Here is a 21,254-nt window from a genome sequence, read left to right as displayed (position 1 = left end):
CTTGGTTCCTGATAGTGGCCACCATGGATACCCTAGCAACAAATGTTTCAAAATAAAAGTCCTCACTAGCAAGTTAGCTAGTTAGCATGGTTAGCGTACGCTAGTTAGCATGGTTAGCATAGTTAGCATTTTTAACATAACTGCAAAAAAATCATCAACTAAGTTAGCTAATCAACCTGGTTAGCATTGTTAGCAAATTTAGCATTGTTAGCATAGTTAGCATTTCTAGCATTACTGCTAGAAATCAGCGGTTAAGTTAGCTAATCAACCTGGTTAGCATTGTTAGTAAAGTAGCATTGCTAGCATAATTAGCATTTTAGCATAACTGCTAGAATTCATTAGCTAAGTTAGCTAATCAACATTTTAACATGAATAGAAATCATTAGTTAAGTTAGAACTGGAATGTTTCATCTTTAAACTGTCTACCTTCACACTATCAACTCTCTGTAAACTATGCAACCACCATGTTTACGCTAGCTACGCCTTAGTAACCATATCTACATTATCTATCTATTTTTGCATTTTCATGCACTGGTAATTCCTTGGAATTGCATTTCTAGTTTTGATAAGTTTGCCATAGGGCAGTAACGAAATCATGAGATATTTCACAGAGAAGAATGGGTATGACGCAAAACTGCATGTGACATTCATTTTTGTATGTACAGTAACTGTAATTTTCAACGCTAAGTATATCGCGAACCGTTCATCATAGAAACTAGTGGGTAGTGCCACTGTAAAGGCCAGGTTACGTAGTTTCATATGATATGCCTGTTATTTCTATGCGAAAATATCTCGCAGCAATATGACTGAAAAGAATGGGTGCGGCCGCGGCCGCATCTCTCGGAGAAGGCAGAGAGGCCGGCGGCCCGATGGTAATAATCTTCTCGCGGCCCGGTAGCCTACCCATAGATTGAGAAACAAACACTGGGCTAGCCCATGTAGAAACGTGAGGTTGTATTGTGATGCCAATCGATAGCTTGCTTAGCCTACTACTGGTGGTGCTCAACATTTAGCATCAGGCAAATGCTGGTTGATTTTGAAACTGGCTGATAGATTCAAGCATTACAAAAATTTACCCCGGGCTCGGCTCAAATTACCCCGGGCTGAAGCCCCGGTAAAATCGGCTGGTGACGCCACTGGGCCAGAGTGAGAGATTTAAATTTAATTCTGGCTACTATAGGGAGCCAGTGGAGAGTAACTAGGAGAGGGGTTACATGTGTCCTCTTTGGCTGATTGAAGACCAGTCGTGCTGCAGCATTCTGAATCAACTGTAGTGGTCTTAATACGCAAGCAGGTAAGCCAGCTAACAGGGAATTGCAGTAGTCCAGCTTGGAGATAACCATTGCCTGTACAAGAAGCTGAGTGGAATCTTGTGTCAGATAAGGTCTGATCTTCCTAATGTTGTACAGGGTATACCGACATGACTTTGCAATTGAGGCAACATGCTCAGAGAAAGTAAGTTGGTCATCAATTATGACACCCAAGTTACGTGCCGATCTAGTTGGAGTCAATGAGGATGAATCAAGCTGGATGTTCATCTGTTGGGGAATGGCTGTTTTTGCTGGAAACACCAAGAGCTCAGTTTTTGAAAGATTAAGCTGAAGGTGCTGATCCTTCATCCAGATTGAAATATCCTTCAGGCATGCAGAGATCCGATGGGAAACACTAGAGTCCTCAGGTGGGAAGGATAGGAAAAGTTGAGTGTCGTCCGCATAGCAATGATATTCAAATCCATGAGAGCGAATAATCCCACCTAAAGAAGTGGTGTAAATAGAGAAAAGGAGGGGCCCTAATACTGATCCTTGAGGGACTCCTGTAGTGAGGTCATGAGACTTTGATATCTGTCCCTGCCAAGACACGCTGAAAGAACGCCCTTCAAGGTAAGATTTGAACCAGTCAAGAGCTTTCCCAGAAATTCCCAGTTCATATAGTGTAGAAAGGAGAATGTCATGGTTAACCGTATCAAAGGCTGCAGATAAATCTAACAGAATTAACACTGATGACTGAGCAGAGGACTTAGCTACTCTCAATGCTTCAGTCACAGATAGAAGAGCAGTTTCAGTAGAATGACCACTCTTGAAACCAGACTGCATAGGGTCTAGTAGGTTATTCTGATAGAGGAAGTCACACATTTGTTTGAAGACCACTTTCTCCAAAACCTTTGACAAGAAAGGAAGAAGGGAGACAGGTCTGTAGTTCTTCACATCAGTTGAATTAAGTGTACTTTTCTTCAGCAAAGGTGTAATTCTTGCCTGTTTAAAAGAAGAAGGAACTATTCCAGAACTGAGTGAAGTATTAAATACATGTGTGACTGCAAAATTGCAAGTGTGGTTCCTCTTGTTCCTTATGCGTCTCAGACTTCCAGATGTAAACAAGGAGCGATCGCTTCCTAGACAAACTGCAAGGCTGCAATAGCGGATAGGGACACTGGGGGCGGGAGGAAATTTTACTGTTTTCGATAAAACTGGTCAGTCAAGCAAAACAACGATGTTATGACTATGAAAATGTTGCATAGGGTCTCTTTAAAGTATCCAAAGGTCATCTTTCTGTATCTCTCTTATTTACACCGTCAATCAAATGTGACTCAATTCAATTTTGTTGGTGTAGTTTTGATTAGAACATAAACAAAGCAAAAAAAACCCACATGGATTACGTTATTTTAAGATTAGTTTTAGGCCTCATTCTTATGTGGAAATAAATCCAATATGTGTACCCATGCGACAGTCGTGTAAATGGACAGATTGGATATTCCCTGTGATTCTCAACTTGCACATCATTATCATTAAAAATGGCTACAATCTTTTACCCATCTGTATTTTTGCTGTCATTTCAATGACCAAACCATCCTATGTGCATGTGGGTTGTTCCAAGTGTCCCATTATATTTAAAAGGGACATAAATACCGTATAACGTGTTTTAAATGCTGCTGTGTCTCTGTCTCTACAGTATCTGAATGTGAGGTGTTGGAGGTGCTGGAGGGAGGATCAGTCACCCTGGAGATAAGGGGGCATGTGGACAAGAACATCTTACACACGCTTGAGTGGTCTGTTAACAGAACAACAATTACAGAATACAGGAAAACAACTACCGATATTTATATTTCTCCACCTTATAAAGGCAGATTAGAATTTGATCAAAACAACTTCTCTTTGGAGCTGAGGAATCTGATGAAGAATGACTCTGGTCACTACATAGCAGAGAAGAATGTTGACGGCAAACCAACAGAGATTGTGGCTGATTACAAAATGTATGTCCTGGGTGAGTGATTCAAAAGTTTCCATATAGTAGCAATATGGTTATTGTTTACATGGTTAGAGGGTTAGAAGAGAGTATGAATATGTCAACACACTTGAATTTGACTGTGTTTATGTTCTGCATGCTAACGTCTCTGTGTGTTTGTTGTGCATGCTCATATGACTTAGCACTTAGCATGTTTGCATGTCTTGTTTCTGAAATTTCACACGCATCTATCTTATCTTTTTGCCAACAAGTTAATTCCACAAAGTCTCTAATGCATGCCATGTCAACTCATGTTATGGTGATACGTGCTCTTTTGGGTCTCTGTTGTTTCAGGCAGTGTAGCGCCCCCTTCTGGAGTATCTTCATATCTGCTGAGGATCCTGCTGCTCTCTGTGGCTCTGATAGCTATGGTTACTGCTGCCATCACCGTCAGAAACAGAATGCACAAATCAGAATGATCACACACACACACACACACACACACACACACACACACACACACACACACACACACACAAAGTATGTAAGTGGTTGTACAACGGCTATTGGCCATGTTAAATTTCCTTACCTTGTGCTTCTCCTGAGACATACAGTTTATTGCTTATTGTTTATTAATATTTATAGGATCCCCATTAGCTGGGGCTTACGTCCCAGCTGTTCTTCCTGGGGTCTGACAATACAGACAGATAATAAATAATTAAATAATTAATTACGTTAACAAACCTTAGATTGACTCCATACGTATACAGAAGCTCACACACACACACACACACACACACACACACTCACACACACATATATATACATAATCACCTACACATAATATATACAAAAAAAACCCTTCTCTTAGATATATACCCCCCACTGCTCAGATCACAGCTGTTATGCATGATTGACTAAGGTGTGTTTTTTGAACGCATGTTTTTTATTTACTTTAGTTAAAAAATTGGCCGCTTGTTCCATGCTGCACTTGCTCTATACAGTTGAGGCCAAAATCATCAGCCCCCCTGAAATTTTGGCGCATTACTCTAAAATTCCCCCTTTTTCATCCCTGGTCAAATTTTAAAAATCAAACATTCGCCAGTGTTATTATGTAGAATCTGGTGCATTTTGGAGTGTTAATATTATTATTAGAAATGCTTAATCTCAAATTGTGTGAAAAGTGGAGTGGTCAAAATGATTAGCCCCCATATGATTTTTTTGCTTTTAAACACACACGACCAACCTGTCACCTTTCAAGCCGCACCTTTGCAGTCAGTTAATGTCCAGACCCCACCTGAACATCCAATTAGCATTGATTGTTTACCTAAAGACGTCAAGGAGCAGGCCTACAGACACTTGAACACCTATAATATGGAGAAAGGCTATACTGTAATTTCTAGATGCTTCACAGTGTATAACAGCCGTGCAAGACATCATTACAAAGTACCAAGAGTTCCAAGTTTGTGCATAACAAACCTAAGTGTGGATGAAAATGCTAAATATCTCAATCTACAGTATAGAGAAAAATCATCAGGTACTGTATGTTAGCAAGCATCCCCGCACATCCACCAAAATGATTGTTGCTGACCTTGAGATCTCTGAGGTTAAAGTCTTGAGGAAGACAGTAGCGAGGGCTTTATATTGTGGAGGCCTCCAAGGTCCTTCATCGGCCGAGAAAAAACACATTACTTCAAAAGGGGCGCTTCAATGTCAGACGGAACTTTGCCCATGCACATGAGCTGTTTGGGCACATGGATGTTGCCGATGTTTAGTGAAAAAAGATAAGGCCTACAACCATAAAAATACAGTTCCCACAGTGAAGCATAGTGGTGGGAGCATCATGTTATGGGGCTGTTTTGCTGTCTCAGGCACAGGGAGGGAGCCTTGTTTGTGTGCATGGGATCATTAAAAAGAAAGATTATGTTGACCTTTTGAGGGATAACATCAAGACGTCTGCTCTTAGTCTAGGCTTAGGTCGCCACCAGGTCCTTCAGCATGATAATAACCCAAAGCATAGTGAAAAGTGGTCTAAAACGCCCTAAAGTATACCAAAATCAAGGTGCTGGAATAGCCCACACAAAGACCAGACCTCAACCCCATTGACAATCTGTGGCATGTGCTTAAAGCAAGAGTCCATACAAGAAAACCATGCAGTTTGGACGAGCTGGACCTAAAGAGTGCTTAAGAGATATGTGCCAAAAGACTATTCAAAGAAGTTGTTGTCAGTTGAAGCAAAGAAAGGCTACACTATTGTCTATTAATGGTCTGGGGGCTAATCATTTTGAACATGTCAATTCTTGCTTTTCTTGTCACAAATCAGAGCATGAGTAAAAAATGATCATAAAACTTTGTGGGCATACTGTCTTTGCTCTTTTGTAATCATATAAACTAGGTACATTTTTGGAAATGGTAATTTTCTTGTATAAACAAAGGATTATGTCTGAATTCACAAGGGGGGCTAATCATTTTGGCCTCAACTGTATCTGACTGTGCGTTGAAAGGAGTTGGAATTGGCCTTAGGTACAGTAAATCGTCCCGCAGCTGCATACCTTGTGTTATGATTATGAGCATTATGACTTTTGCAGAAAAGATTATATTGACTCAGTGGTGTTTTGTTGTTTAAAATTGTCCAGGTTTATGTTAGTATGGATGCATTCAGCCTATCTTCAACTTTCAACCAGTTTAAGTGTGAGTGCATGTGGTTAATGTTTTGTCTTGTATGGACATCTACAGTAAGAACAAGTCGTGCTGCTTTGTTCAAATGTTCTTTGGTGGCATTTGACCATACAATACTGCAATATTCCATCTGAGAGAGGACTAATGTCTCCGTGACCTTCTTTTTAAAATCTGTTGTTAGGAATGTGCTACTGCGTCTAAGTAAGGCTATTCCACTACTAATTTTTTCACTGTCTGGTCAATTGGTTTAGACCAAGACAGTCTACTGTCTAGGATGACACCTAGTAGCTTAACTTCCTTTACCTGTTCTATTGGTGTTTTGTTAATAGAGAGATTAAGCACTGGCCCATGACTTAAGGAATGATTAGAACCAAATACAATACTTTTTGTTTTTGCTATATTTAGGACCAGTCTATTTTGTTTTACCCAACCCTCTATGATTCCTAACACACTATTTAAAGAGTTTGCCAGGTCTGCAGATGTTTTTGCTGATGTATACACAGTTGTATCATCTGCATACATCAGCTAAAGGTAGATCATTAGTAAAGATAGAGAACATTAGTGGGCCCAAGCAGCTTACTTGTGGTACACCACAACTCTTACACTGTCTGAAAAACTACCATTAAAAATACTTTTTGTGACCTTAGTGTCAGACAGCTCTTCAACCAGTCAATTGCTGGGAGTTGAAAACCATAGCTTTCCAGCTTTTGGAGAAGTAGGCTATGGTCAATTACATCAAATGCTGCAGTAAAATCTAATAGGACAGCACCACAGATGTTTTGATGGTTAATTTCTGTCAGCCACAGATCTGTCATTTGAGTAAGAGCTGATGTAGAATGTCCTTTCCAGTATGCGTGTTGGGACTCGGTTATCAGGTTATTTGAAGAGAAGTAATGTTGCATTTGATCAAATACCAACATCCCAAAGATCTTACTAAGTGCTGATAGCAAGCTAATGGGTCTACTATTTACATCTTTTCTTGTCCTTTAGTAGTGGGATGATTTTAGCCACCTTCCACTCTTGGGGAAAGGTACATTTCTCCAAGCTGGTATTAAAAATATGACTGATGGGGGCAGAGACATAATCAACCACCATTCTGAGCAATTTTCCGTCTATACAATCAGTATGACCTGAGACATTATATTTTTAAGGTGATTCATTCATTGATTAATCTGAAATTGTTATGTTGTGTGTGATAATAAGTGTTATTGTTGTAGAGACCCATATCATTTCAGAGGCACATGTAACAGTGACTCACTCTGGAGATAGCATCTGTTTGGTTAGCACAGATTTGCTTATGTGGCTTCTAGACCATTGGGGTATCCTACGAAGCAAGTTAGACATATCTAGGTTATCTAGGCATATCGAGGCTACACAAAGCCTTAACTCGGGGTATTAAGTTAAGTGATCCTACTATAGCAGTTATGTGATACATTTGTAAAACTAAGCTTTCAGCTAAGATCTGTGTGTGTTCTCGGTGCTGGGATGATGTTGGCAAATCATCGTGGAGATGCATAAGACCACCTATATTAAAAAAAAGTATTACTTCCACATTTATGAGCGATAGTGTAATCTAGGGTGGTCATTTTTAGTGTCTAGCCTATAACATAAAAAAGAATCAATGGTCATCAGTTTCAGCAGCTGACAGCCATAGGGTAGAGAGGTTTATGTGAGGAAAAACTGGATTTAGTACAGATTCACAACAATAAAGGGAGTATTTGGGGACTTGGCCACTTTAGAGTCAGTAATGAATCAGATTCAAGTCTGTGTTTAGTTTGATGATGGTCCTGTTGTGTACACATAACTGAAATAATCTATTACACACTGCTAGGGAAAGTAAGGGAGCTACTATTACGAAGTTAGCTGAGGGCTATTTCAGTCATGTATATAGTCAGAGGGCTATTTCACAAAGGAAGAACTAAGAATCCAAGATGAAAGATAAAGCGAGGCTTGACATGGCGTTGTCTGATCATCCTAGCTCAACTCATATCTTTAACACCAATCCAGGATGAGTAGAAGCGACTATGTCAAGCCAGGTGTAAGTAATTCAGGGGATGTGCGTGACCGTGTGGATTTTTAACTTGACTTGCCCCTATATGAAACACTAACATAACTTGCCCTTACTTATGGAACACTAACATAACTTGCCCCTACTTTATAGAACACTAACGTAACTTGCCCTTACTTATGGAACACTAACATAACTTGCCCCTACTTTATAGAACACTAACGTAACTTGTCCTTACTTATGGAACACTAACATAACTTGCCCCTACTTTATAGAACACTAACGTAACTTGCCCCTACTTATGGAGCACTTTTACGTAACTTGCTCCTACTTATGCACTTTAATCATTATTTCTCATAGCAAGAGTAAATTAGCAAAAGCTGCAAATGCAAAGTGCTAGCTGTACCTGTGCATGTACCTGACTTCAAATGCACATTTTCCTGAAAAGTCAAGATGACACAGTGCGTTTTCTGGCAAATTACAAAAAAGTTTATTTTGATATGTTGAATAATAAATACATGGCAGTATTAACACAACAGTCCCGTGTATTCAAGTCCCCATGGTTACATTGATACATCGTTTGACTACATTAGACCCATCTGTTGCTCAGCAACATCCACAGGCATAAGTGATTCCCCACATCAAAAGTTTTAACTTTTCTTTATTTAAAAAAGGTAATAACAGACAAAGAAATCTCAAAAAATTATAGATGGATGGAAATTTTCAGGAAATGTCTGAAATAACTCAAGGAAGAAACGATTACATTTTGGGAGTGATCCGGATCACTGTCTGGATCCAGGAGCCATTCAATTTTGTTTGTCTGTCTGTTTGTTTGTTTGTTTGCTAGCAAAATAACTCAAAAAGTTATGGATGGATTTTCGATGAAATTTTCAGGAAAGGTCTGAAATGACCCAAGGAAGAAACGATTACTCTCCACACCACTTTGCTGCTGCCACTGTGTCAGTTACAACTCAGTTATATTTTTGCTGATACTGCTTAACACAATCCATTGTTTATCCAATGCTTATCAGTTTGTGTAGGAAGTTTGTGTAGGAAGGGAAAATTCCATGTGGTCTCATTCCAACAAATCCGACCCGCTGCCTAATATGAGTCTGACACCCCTGCTCTACAGTAGGGCGTTCAGGCCTTGTAAAACAACTTGACAATAGATCTATTAATGAAGACCTTATATCCCAGACAAAAATAATCTAAGCTATATAGATAGATAGATTAGTGTATTATGTCTAAATGGTGACTGCATTTTACCTGAATTTTTGGAAACATTAAAATGTCCTAAGTGCTCTCCCAAATGGCTCAGGAGGATCAATCCCTGAGGTAGTTCAAATTAATCTCTTGGGTCCAGAATCCAGCTGTCTGTGTCAGAAAGGCCACCAGTCATGACAATATCACCAGTAGGAACCTGCATATATGAGAGAGAGAGGGTTACTCTGGTTTGTTTCAATGGAGGGTGAGGTTCAGAAAGTCTATTGGGAACTAGGACTTTATCAGGAAGACATTGGCTTTTTAAAAACAATACCTTTACTGTATGTGTAGACTTTTTTTTAGACTTTTCTTAGACTTTCTAAGACTTTGTGTGCCACTTAGTCAATTAGTAGCATTTCTAAGGTTAGAATTGAAATTCTTGTTCAACCTCCACATCATCTTGTTTCTTGGGCACATCAGAAAAACAACTTCTGATGGTTTTGAACAAACAGCAGATCCATGCAATCGATTGTGTAACCTTTCACATAACAACACCTTTCATAAGTAACCTGTATATTTTTGCCATTTCTGTTACACGTTTTGGTAAATGCTAGATTAATGATTTGCTCTCAAGTGAATCTTGACTTCACAAGGGGGAATGTAGTGATCAAACCATTCTCTAAGCTCAGAAATGCTATTAAGAACTTTCAGTTGTGAAGTAAAGAATACATAAGGTAGAACAACAGAAGGGGTGTTTCTATGGTTATATTTCTAATTTTGTGCATGTCGCGCTTATTGTAAAGTATTGCTGTACTGTAAAACTGTGTATGTTTGTGCAAACGCTAATGATGACTTGAGACAATGCAGAGCACGACTGAGAAAAACTGTAATGGGGGAGTTTCATGATAGACAAATATTGGAATAAATTATGCTTTTCTAATAGTGGATATATATATAAAAATGTCCCTTACAGTTAAAATCACTGCATACTGTACATCATACCGTTTACATGTCCATGGATTCTGCTGAAGGAGGGTTTGCTTCACAGACAGGAAACACAGAGAAAAAAAAGAGGATTAGTATTTGGGTCTAAAACTGCATTCATAACTGTGTGTATGTGTCTGGCATATGCATAATTGTGCATATCAATAATATTGTGCTATTATCTTTATACTCAAAATACCATAAAACTACATTAATTGTTCATCCTACTGTATATACTATCACACTGCAAGAGGTTAATGGATAGGACAGCACAATCTACTCACTTAGAAAAGTATTATGAACTACGAGGTTCCCCTGAACACTGTTACTAGAAACTGCTGGTGCAGACATCTGGCTTGCTCCTTCAGCTGAAACATGGAAAAGAACATGTAAAGAGGAACAGTTCAGTTATTTCCTAATGTCATTTGATCAAACATAACAGAATTTTCACAAACTGTCTTTAGCCTATACAGTAGATTTTCCAATATTTTCCAGTGCTGAAATACTGTATATTTTCATTTGTAAAATCTGAATATTATATTCTATATATATATATTACAAAATGAAAAAACCCGCAACCCAAGTTGATCCACTTTCATGAGCCTGCAAAGTATACACTGCAAAAACATCTAAACAAGTATTAATAACCTTATATCAAGATCAAAAATGTAGTTGGTATTGGTTTCGGTACAAAGAAAGAGTGTTAGGTATGTCTCTTCATACTAAAAACAATAAAAAATCGATTTTTTGATTTTGCTATAAGATTATTAAGGGAATATTTCGGTATTTTACACTTTAAGTCCGTTTTCTGTATTACCTAGCATGAAAATGAGTGTTTGACACCGATCTCGACGATTGAGCCCGTTTGTGGAATTTGGCAGATTTAGAATGGAGCTCTGTATGGCTTTAACATTGCTCACTTTGTGCATGGTCTATTCTGTCCTTAAATATGGAAGCCCGTTTCCGCCACTTGGTGGAAAAAAACTGGCAGATACTAAGTCATAATTATGAGATGCAAAGTCGTAATTATGAGATAGAAAGTCATAATTATGAGATAAAAAGTCATAATTATGACTTTCTATCTCATAATTTCGACTTTTTATCTCATAATTATGAGATAAAAAGTCGAAATTATGAGATAGAAAGTCATAATTATGAGATAAAAAGTCATAATTATGAGATAGGAAAGTCGAAATTATGAGATAAAAAGTCATAATTATGAGATAAAAAGTCGAAATTATGAGATAAAAAGTCATAATTATGAGATAAAAAGTCGAAATTATGAGATACTTTCTCATAATTATGAGATGGTAAGTCATAATTATGAGATTATAATAAAGTCGTAATTAAGATTATAAAGTCAAAATTTTGACTTTATTGGTTGGTAGCCTGCCTTGACCTCGCATCACTTCCTTCCCGTTCAAAACTGTTGCCGGCAGTGTTGTGCACGTTCACACTCTTAGCCGGACTACCTAAATCTAACAAGTTAGGATTATTAAAACAATATTTGAGATGGGAAAGTGGTGCTACATTTCCATAAACTTTATTCAGTGAACGGGTAAAGCCGTCCGTTTGTAAGCAAAATCAAGAAATACGATCTTTAGTTCTGTTTACCGTTACCTAGCAACCCCAACAACAAGTGAGTGAATAATTAGTATTCTCCTTCTCTCACTGAACATGGTGTAGTGCAGTGGGTTAATGCTCGGATAACCATGCCTGAAATGTGGGGTTCGAATCCCAGTTGGGCTGCTGTTATTTTGCATGTCAAAGTACGATCGATTACTTCTTTTTTCTTAGATGACGTTACCTCGCGGCAAATAAGAGTTTGTGCTTTTTGAACCTATAATAAATATATATATTTGACAGGTTCAAAAAGCACATCTAAGTCATCTAAGAAAAAAGGAGTAGTAATCGATCGTACTTTGACATGCAAAATAATAGCAGTTTACCTGGGATTCGAACCCCACATCTCAGGCATGATAAACCAAGCATTAACCCGCTGCACTACACCATGTTCAGTGAGAGAAGGAGAATACTAATTATTGACTCACTTGTTGTTGGGGTTGCTAGGTAACGGTAAACAGAACTAAAAGATCGTATTTCTTGATTTTGCTTACAAACGGACAGCTTTACCCGTTCACTGAATAAAGTTTATGGAAATTTAGCACCACTTTCCCATTTCAAATATTGTTTTAATAATCCTAACTTGTTAGATTTAGGTAGTCCGGCTACTGAAGAGTGTGAACGTGCACAACACTGCCGGCAACAGTTTTGAACGGGAAGGAAGTGATGCGAGGTCAAGGCAGGCTACCAACCAATAAAGTCAAAATTTTGACTTTATAATCTTAATTACGACTTTATTATAATCTCATAATTATGACTTACCATCTCATAATTATGAGAAAGTATCTCATAATTTCGACTTTTTATCTCATAATTATGACTTTTTATCTCATAATTTCGACTTTTTATCTCATAATTATGACTTTTTATCTCATAATTATGACTTTTTATCTCATAATTTCGACTTTCCTATCTCATAATTTCGACTTTTTATCTCATAATTATGACTTTTTATCTCATAATTTCGACTTTCCTATCTCATAATTATGACTTTTTATCTCATAATTATGACTTTCTATCTCATAATTTTGACTTTCTATCTCATAATTATGACTTTTTATCTCATAATTATGACTTTCTATCTCATAATTTCGACTTTCTATCTCATAATTATGACTTTTTATCTCATAATTATGACTTTCTATCTCATAAATACGACTTTGCATCTCATAATTATGACTTAGTATCTGCCAGTTTTTTTCCACCAAGTGGCGGAAACGGGCTTCCATACTTAAAACACCCCTAAACGTTAGTTTTTAAAAGTGTGCAGCTCACCGAGTGGTTACTGGTCTTCAACGATCTTCTATAGCAAATTTAGCAGCGAAATACAGCTTCTATCATCTGTTATCAGGGATTTTCGAAATCCCGTAAGTACTTTTTCAACCGTGTGTGCCTAATATAACACAACGGAATTTGAATTTCACTGCGAAACTTGCTATAGAAGATCTTTGAAGACCAGTAACCACTCGGTGAGCTGCACATTTTTAAAAACGAACTTTTGGGGGTGTTTTAAGTACAGAATAGACCATGCACAAAGCAAGCAATGTTAAAGCCATACAGAGCTCCATTCTAAAGCTGCCAAATTCCACAAACAGGCTCAATCGTTGAAATGTCGGTGTCTAACACTCGTTTTGATGCTAGGCAATACAGAAAACGGGCTTAAAGTGTAAAATACCGAACTATTCCTTTAACACTTAACTTAACACTTAACAATTACCACTTAATCTTTTTGTTTGTTTTGCAGAGTACACAAGCATATAAGCTAAAACATTTAAAATTACTTTAACTTACCAGTTACTGGGGACAACACTGGCAGGGTCTCAGCACCTGCAATGGAGTATACAGTAAGTATAGTCATCACCACAGAATGTACTTTTAACTAGGGCTGAAAGATTCATATACAGTAATTTCCTGTGTATTAGCCGCATTGTGTATAAGCCACAGGACAGTGTTTTACGCAAGTTAAAAGAAACAAAACCATATTAAGACCATAGTAACTGCCCCCGTGTATTGACCTCATAGCTGAAGAAATTTAGCAAAATCAATCTTTAAGCCGTGGCTAATAGTTGGGAAATGAAGGTATGTTTATTCAAAATCATGATTTTTTAATAAATCTGGAACAGTTTTTTCCAGGACCATGCACTGCCTAGACCACATCAATTTGATATAGTGAGGGAACATAGGAAAAGCACAACTTTAAAGGTGCTCTAAGCGAGGTTACACAGTTTCTAAGATAAAACTAATTTGTCACACACAGCAAACATCACCTCAGCTGCCTGTCCCCTGAATACACGGTGGACAGACCTGGCTCCAAAAATAGCCTAGCCCAGACCATGAAACATAGCAAACTGTTCCAGCCAATCACTGACGAGGTGCTGGAAGATTCTGGAGAGTTCCCAGTTGCATGGGAGAGAGGGGCGAGCTAGCTCTCTGTTTTGTTTGAATGTCAACACAAGTGACGTTATCCAACATCACTTAGAGCCCCTTTAAGTTAGATGCTATGCTAGACATTAGTTATAACTGAATTCCAAGATAAAGCACTATAAAAACAAAAAAGAAATTGAAGAGATACTATTCTATAAGGAAACACTGGTACCTATGGGAACGGCTGAAGCTCTAGGCTGTTCAGCTGCTCCTGGCGGCATGGTCTGTTTGTAGTCAGCCCCCTTTCGTATAGCAGCAGTCCATATAAGTCTGTCCTCTTCGGCCACCTTCAGTTCCATCTCAAATTCATCATCAGGCCCTCTAATGCACACTTCAAAGTAGGCTGGAGAAGTGTTATAAGTCAGACTGATCTCCTCTGGTAGGATTTTAGACGGGCAGGAAGTAGCTAACTGGAAGTTTGAATTGATCCAGAACGACTGATTGGGTGGAGACTTCTTGATACGTATGCCAAGATTCTTCCACTCCTCCTCTATAGCCTTCTTTGCTGTAGATTCCTTTGGCACAACAAATGTGTTTAGAATAAGGGGTCCGGCGTAGGACTGATAAATCAACACCTCACAGTGGGTCTTCACCGGGACACCCAGGCTCACAAGGACCTCCTTCAGAGAGAAGCAAGGCCTAACAATCCTGGCGTGGAAGGGCATCAGCTCGCACATCTCCAGGGTAACACCGCTGTCGTCCCCATGCAGAACTCTCACTGCGTCCCTTATCTTAGAATGGTCAGAAAGTCCCAGTCCCAGACAGAGAGAGTGGGGCAGATGGACCTCCTCCAGTTCACCTGAGAGAACCTTGATGTCCATCAGAGGACTGATGGGCCTGTACTGTAAAAGCTCCAGCTGGGCAGAGAACTGCTCCTCAGTGCAGAAGTGGTACTGCAGGGTGACTTCAGCAGCACACACCCAGCGCAAACCAGACACTCTGCACTCATAACTCCCTGCAGGAGAGCTGAGGCAGTACACAGACACCCCTGTCTCCATGGAGATGGAGGGATCCATCAGAGCCCAGTGGGTAGAGTCTGGAATGCCTGCACATGATTGACAGCTCCTCCTCAGATTGCTCTGATGCTCAGCAGGGGAGTCTTGCCTGTAGAGACAAAGAAAGCACAGCTCAGGAGTTAAGAGCCAATACTAAGTGGAACACAGGGAGTGCTGCTATTTGTTTTAAAATATACAATAGAGGAGCCATACAGTATGTTTCAATATCTGGTGAAGCTCTTGGCTTATCAATAAATGCCAGTCTACACAACCTATTTTACAAATGTGTGAAGTCTTACTGTGCTCTGTGTGGATTGGTGCTTGAGTGGATGAGGGACTGGATAATCATGGCCCAGTCAGTCATGTAGGTGAAGTCCAGGCCAACTTCCTCCACACCAGGCGAAAAGTGCAAGAACGACCGGAGATTGTTAAGATGTTCTTTGCTCCTATAGAGCACAGACAGAAAGACATCTTAATCTAATGCTTTTTTTTTATTTTATTTTTTTTATAAATATATTAATGAATGTAAACATCCAACAACAGTCATTAACGGTAATCTTTTTTATATCACATACATGCTCTTTCAATCCAAATTTACAACACAATATAACAGGGTCTATTAGTGAACTGGCCTAGTCATTCTAGCCTTACTGGTAAGTCTAGCCTTAAAAATAAAAACATTAATGACATGTAAAGGATGATGTTTTGTCCAACAGAAACTATCAGTCTGACTGGGCTCCAGGACCACAGTGAAAAGCATAGGATGTACATACAGCATTTTCCAATACTGATCGGCAGACAATACAATATCCTGAAAAGTATACTAGTCAGACCAAGAAAATAAACTATGTTGTTTTCAATCATTCTGTCACCATTTAGTGGCTTCTGCTGAGAAAAAAGTAGTTATCCACGTGAGTAGAATTGTTTCAGGATTTGTTTAGCAACATATTATTTGCAGAGCTTAACTTTCAAGTTCCTCTGTGAGACATGAACGGACAACATTCAAAATGATGTGAAAGTCGAAGCAAAATGATATAGAAGCACCAAACCTGTTGCCAATCGCCTGTTGTCAACTAACTTTTTTGCAGCGGTCATTATTCAGAAATATCATACCTCTGAACGTTGGGAAGGTCTTTTCAAGTCTCAAGGATTCTGAAGAGGCATGAGTCGATAAACGGTAAATAAAAATACTCTTACTGTTCTGATAAACACTTCAGGTCGTACAGCTTCTGAAGAAAAGCTTGAAAGTCAGTGTATTCCACATCTGAGGAGAGTGACAGGTTGAAGGAGATGTGTGACTCTGCTGAGTCTAGAGTCGTATCAAGTGTGATATTCAAACTGAAATGGAAAGAAGTGAAAAAACAATTTCATATTTCAAAGCACCAAATAAAACATTGACAGAGAGTCTGATAAAGGCAGTGTGTAATTGTTGATTAATGCAATGTTATGTTCCTTTAGGTTTTAATGTATTTCTAATGTGATACACTAACTTGAATAAGCTAATTCCAAAGAAATGAAACCCAAGACTATACCTATGCCTGTTTTGATAGCTGAGTGACATTGTATGTTTATTTTTATACACTACATTGAATGTTTAAAGGGATATTCCGCCATTTTTGGAAATATGCTCATTTTCCACCTCCCCTCGAGCAAAACAATCGATATTTACCTTGTTCCCGTTTATCCAGCCATTCTGTGAGTCTGGCGATACAACTTTTAGCTTCAGCCTAGCATAGATCATTGAATCGGATTAGACCATTAGCTTCTCGCCTGCTAGCTTCATGTCTAAAAGTGACGAAGATTTCTGGTAAATTTACCATTTAAAACGTGTCTCCTCTCAAGTTGCAAGTTGCCTTGATTATTACGCCAGATGAGAGTGTAGTTCCATGTCAAATCAGCCTAGAAAAACGCCAAGTTTCATTTTCAGTTGGTCTTATTGCACTTTCTAACTTGAGAGGAAACACGTTTTAAATTGGAAAATTACCAGAAATCTTAGTCACTTTTAAACATGAAGCTAGCAGGCGAGAAGCTAATGGTCTAATCCGATTCAATGATCTATGCTAGGCTGAAGCTAAAAGTTGTATCGCCAGACTCACAGAATGGCTGGATGAACGGGAGCAAGGTAAATATCGATTGTTTTGCTCGAGGGGAAGTGGAAAATGAGCGTATTTCCAAAAATGGCGGAATATCCCTTTAAAACAGTATAAACAGTAATATGAAGAGAGTGTAGACTTAGAGAAGCTCACCTGCTGCCATGCTTTTTAACAGAAAGAGATGAACACAGTCTCCCCAGAGTCGGTCCTCTCACCTCAGGCAGCCACTGTTTGTATTTCCTCAACTCAGGCTCAACCTCCACGAGCCTGCCAATCAGAGCACAGATAACCCATCAGTGAGCCTAGCATAGTACTGTAGGTCGCTAAGCACTATACTCAATCAAATCATCACTGCTATTCCCTCCAGAATAATTGGCACCTATGCTAAAGTTGACTAGTGTAAAAAAGGGAAGCAAATTTATTTTAAGAAAAAGTTAAATATCATAAAGAGATCAATATTTTTATATTTAGATAACATATATCTATATATTTTAGTGACTTTCTCTGGAAGTGTCAGATTAAATGAGAATTGCGCTCTTTGGCTAGAAACACTTTAGGTGTGTTTGGTATACATACTGTAGAAGAATGGCTATACTGAAAAGAACCCCATGTCTAATGAGAATTATAGTGGAGGGGTTGTGCTATTGTGGGGCTGTTTTAATTCTCAAAGGCCTTGGGAAAATAATTAAGGTGCATGGTATCATGAACACCAAGAAAAACCTGAGCATTTTCAAGGGAAATCTGTCAATCACTGCCAAGACACAAAACGAGCGAACTAGCTAGGTTAACGGGCAAAAATAAATGATTTATTCTGTGCCCGAGAGTGTTTCATTAGCATCACACACAAGCAATGACAGTAAAATAGTACACAATATTATATTTATATTCTTATTGCTAATTCACAGCACCCCAAAACTAGAGCCATTTCGTTCCATTGGTGAATCCTCCTTGGTAACTAGACTCGGCTCTGAAGCCTGCAGTTATGGGTAACGTATTACACCTTGCGCACGCACAGACTGTACGGTCAGCGTCAGCATAGTTTCGGTGTGTTCTAAGGCATTTTTTTGAACGACTCTGTGCTGATGAAACCCATGAATACGTCAATGACACGCCTCTTTATGCAGAGGAAGCAATACCCATTGTGCGCCCATTGACATGAACTACAGTATGACAGAGTATCTTGCTCCGCCTTAACAATCTTTGTCGCCCTGCCTGCGTTTGTGGGAGGATTTCACCCGCACCCCCTGGCCCCTGCAGGTCACTGTGGTGGCTACATACCCCCAGCCAGCCTAAACCAAATCTGTTCTGGATTTGGACTAGGAAAGAGAGGTGGGATACGCAGAGAGAGGGAGAGGGGGGATGGAGAGAGAGAGAGAAACAAGACTGAACTTCATATACTCCATTATCACCTCTTCTTTTTACATGTTCTGGAAATGTGTATGAAACATATTGATATTGTTCTAGCAGTGTGTGTGTGTGTGTGTGTGTGTGTGTGTGTGTGTGTGTGTGTGTGTGTGTGTGTGTGTGTGTGTGTGTGTGTGTGTGTGTGTGTGTGTGTGTGTGTGTACAGTATGTGAGTGAGTGATCAGTCCAATTGCTTGTCTGCTGATGGCCGTCGGCGTATCCAGGCCTTAAAGGAATACGCCACCCCCACGTGAAATTGAGTCACTCCCCGCAGTCCCTAGAGTTGGATGAGTGAGCCAAAGTGTTTTGTAGTCGACCCAGCCATTGTCCTAATCTAGAAACGGCCCGGTTAGCTTTAGCTTACACCAACAGATCATTTTTTATACCGGTTTTTAGTCAACTTTAGCAGAGGTGCCAATCATTCTGGAGGGTACTGTACATTGCTCCAAACACCATCAAAGTAGAAAAAGCAAAACAGCTCTGTGATATAAAGGACGGCTTTGGAAGATTACTCAGATAATTCAGTCCTTACTGCACTTCTTTTAGAGTGGGGCATTTGGTAAAGAGTACCAGGATCCTTGCAGCCCAGCTGACAGTCAGACACCTCACATGCAGCGTCATCACCTCCAGACCAGACAGAGAGGCCAGGGAGGACAGGAGAGCATCCACATGCTCATCAAACTTTGGGCTTCTACAATAACAGAGAGAGAGAGAGAGAAAAAAAAGAGAGTGTGAGAGAAGGAGAGAGATAAAGTGAACGAGTGAGAGGGACTGTGAAGGAGTGCATGTACTAGCAGGTGGAGAAGACTCAGGCGTGGAAGTCCAAGATTCAAGATTTTTTTTTTTTTTTTTTATTATTTCCTGGTGGGCTACCGGCAGGTTTAAGTGACATACAAACAATTAACAAACAAAACACTGAAAAAACAGGAAACAAATATTGGACATGCCCACGCTTCTGCTATATCAATAGTTCTAACGTCATTAGCATTAACGATTAGAAGATCTCATCAAGATGTTATGTAATAACCCCCCGGCCCCCCCTCCTGGGTCTTATCCACAGGCCCCTTCTACTCCCCCTCATCCTGCAGGTGGATTATGGACTTTCTCACCAACAGGTCCCAGCGGGTGAAGCTGGGGAAATGTACATCTAGCCCCAGATCCATTAGCACAGGCTCCCCCTAGGGCTGTGTACTGTTTTCTCGCTTTTCACACTCAGTTTTCTCTGCAGAGCTCCCCCTACAGTATATATTTTACGACACTCCTCGCTTTGTCAATATGCCATTTCCTCTTTCCCTGTTCCTCCGACAACAGTTTACTCGCTTTCTGCTTCTTTTCGCCAGTTCTGCCATGACTACCACCTCCATCGCTACATTATTCAAACCAGTGCCTGGCTTGTACTGTATGCACTGCTGTAAAGCAAATCATTACATGGCGAGACCGCAAGACTTTTAGACTCTTAGGCTTGCAAGTTGCAAGGCTGACGCTAGGGGAAAGCGAGATGGCCTCAGAGAGGGTTAAAGCGGAACTTTGAAGGATCTTTGATGGCCTCCACAGACCCAGAAAAAGTCATATAATCATTGCATTTATTCCAAAGCTGTAAATGAAGCTAAAAATGCATAGTTCCCTTTTAAACCACACTGTTACGCTATAAAAACAAATACCTTTTAGCGCCACAACCGATGACTGTGTCTTCTATTGAAACACATTCACCACGCATTCACCACACATTTTCAGTCATCACACACATTCCTTCATCCACATGGTATTCACATATTGCAAACTAATAGTAACAGACACACTGCACTCTGTCAGAGTCACACACTTTCTCAGCACTAATTGATTATATACTAACTGTGACATTTGCCCTGTGTTTAATAGCTTTCTGGGCATTTGTAATTAGAGATCATAAACAATAGTGTAGTAGTGCTGATGGTAATTTACGTTTACTTACTTTTCTCCTCTTCGTCTCATAATGCCATAGCGTTTGAGAAAGTTGATCAAATCACTGCTTGAGGATACATCTGAGGAATGCATGAGTGAGATATTTGATATGGCTGAATCAGCAGCTTTGTGTCTGGCAATGTCGAGATCCAGCCTGAAAGTAGGACAGTTTAAATTAAAAAAGAAAGATAAACATTTCAAAGTAACTGTGCATTGTATTATCATTTTGGGATTTAGAAATACTTTGGCATTTCTTTAACTGAGCAAGTGTTTCAAAAGGAGTGAGCTCTTCAGTGGGAGCTGATAGTGGACTACAGGAGACTGCGGGGAGAGGAGCACACACCCATTTACTTTGAGGGGAGAGAGTCAGCTGCTTCAGATTCCTTGGAATTAACATCGGCGAGGACCTGAGCTGGTCACACCATATACAGTATGTGTGTTCACCAAGGTGGAAAGTCAGCAGCTCTTGTTTCTTTAGCGGCTACGGATATTTTGGGCACTTATCGGGCATCTATTTGAGATAGGACTGCACGTGCGCATTCTGCGCAAGGTTTCACGACACCAACCTTGCCCCAGCTGCGAGATCACAAGACATGACACACAGAGCAATGTATTCACATCATACCACACGATTGGCATGATGTATTCACGTCAACTTTTGACAGCGGAAGGAGCGGAATA

General features: G+C 39.6%; 1 protein-coding gene across 4 annotated transcripts in view; it reads right to left on the bottom strand.

Annotated features, from left to right (window-relative positions):
- Positions 1-8,372: 8,372 nt before the first annotated feature.
- Positions 8,373-21,254, bottom strand: part of LOC134063064 (NACHT, LRR and PYD domains-containing protein 1 homolog) — a 32,444-nt gene continuing 19,562 nt past the window's right edge. For 2 of the 4 annotated variants that reach the window (XM_062518849.1, XM_062518847.1), the window contains exons 10-19: positions 20,584-20,727; positions 19,165-19,323; positions 17,382-17,495; positions 16,333-16,473; positions 15,435-15,581; positions 14,313-15,244; positions 13,508-13,543; positions 10,378-10,461; positions 10,081-10,149; positions 8,373-9,326 (exon numbers count right to left, since the gene is read on the bottom strand). In XM_062518849.1, coding sequence (XP_062374833.1) covers positions 10,115-10,149; positions 10,378-10,461; positions 13,508-13,543; positions 14,313-15,244; positions 15,435-15,581; positions 16,333-16,473; positions 17,382-17,495; positions 19,165-19,323; positions 20,584-20,727 — 1,792 coding nt within the window. In that variant the 3' untranslated portion in view covers positions 8,373-9,326; positions 10,081-10,114. The remainder of the gene's footprint in view (positions 9,327-10,080; positions 10,150-10,377; positions 10,462-13,507; positions 13,544-14,312; positions 15,245-15,434; positions 15,582-16,332; positions 16,474-17,381; positions 17,496-19,164; positions 19,324-20,583; positions 20,728-21,254) is intronic. The other 2 variants (XR_009935893.1, XM_062518848.1) reach the window with 2 other exon arrangements.

This window comes from Sardina pilchardus, chromosome 2, assembly GCF_963854185.1.
Source record: "Sardina pilchardus chromosome 2, fSarPil1.1, whole genome shotgun sequence".
NCBI lineage: Eukaryota > Metazoa > Chordata > Actinopteri > Clupeiformes > Clupeidae > Sardina > Sardina pilchardus.
Note: the sequence above shows the minus strand (reverse complement) of the source record. Positions and strands in the feature narration are given on the sequence as shown.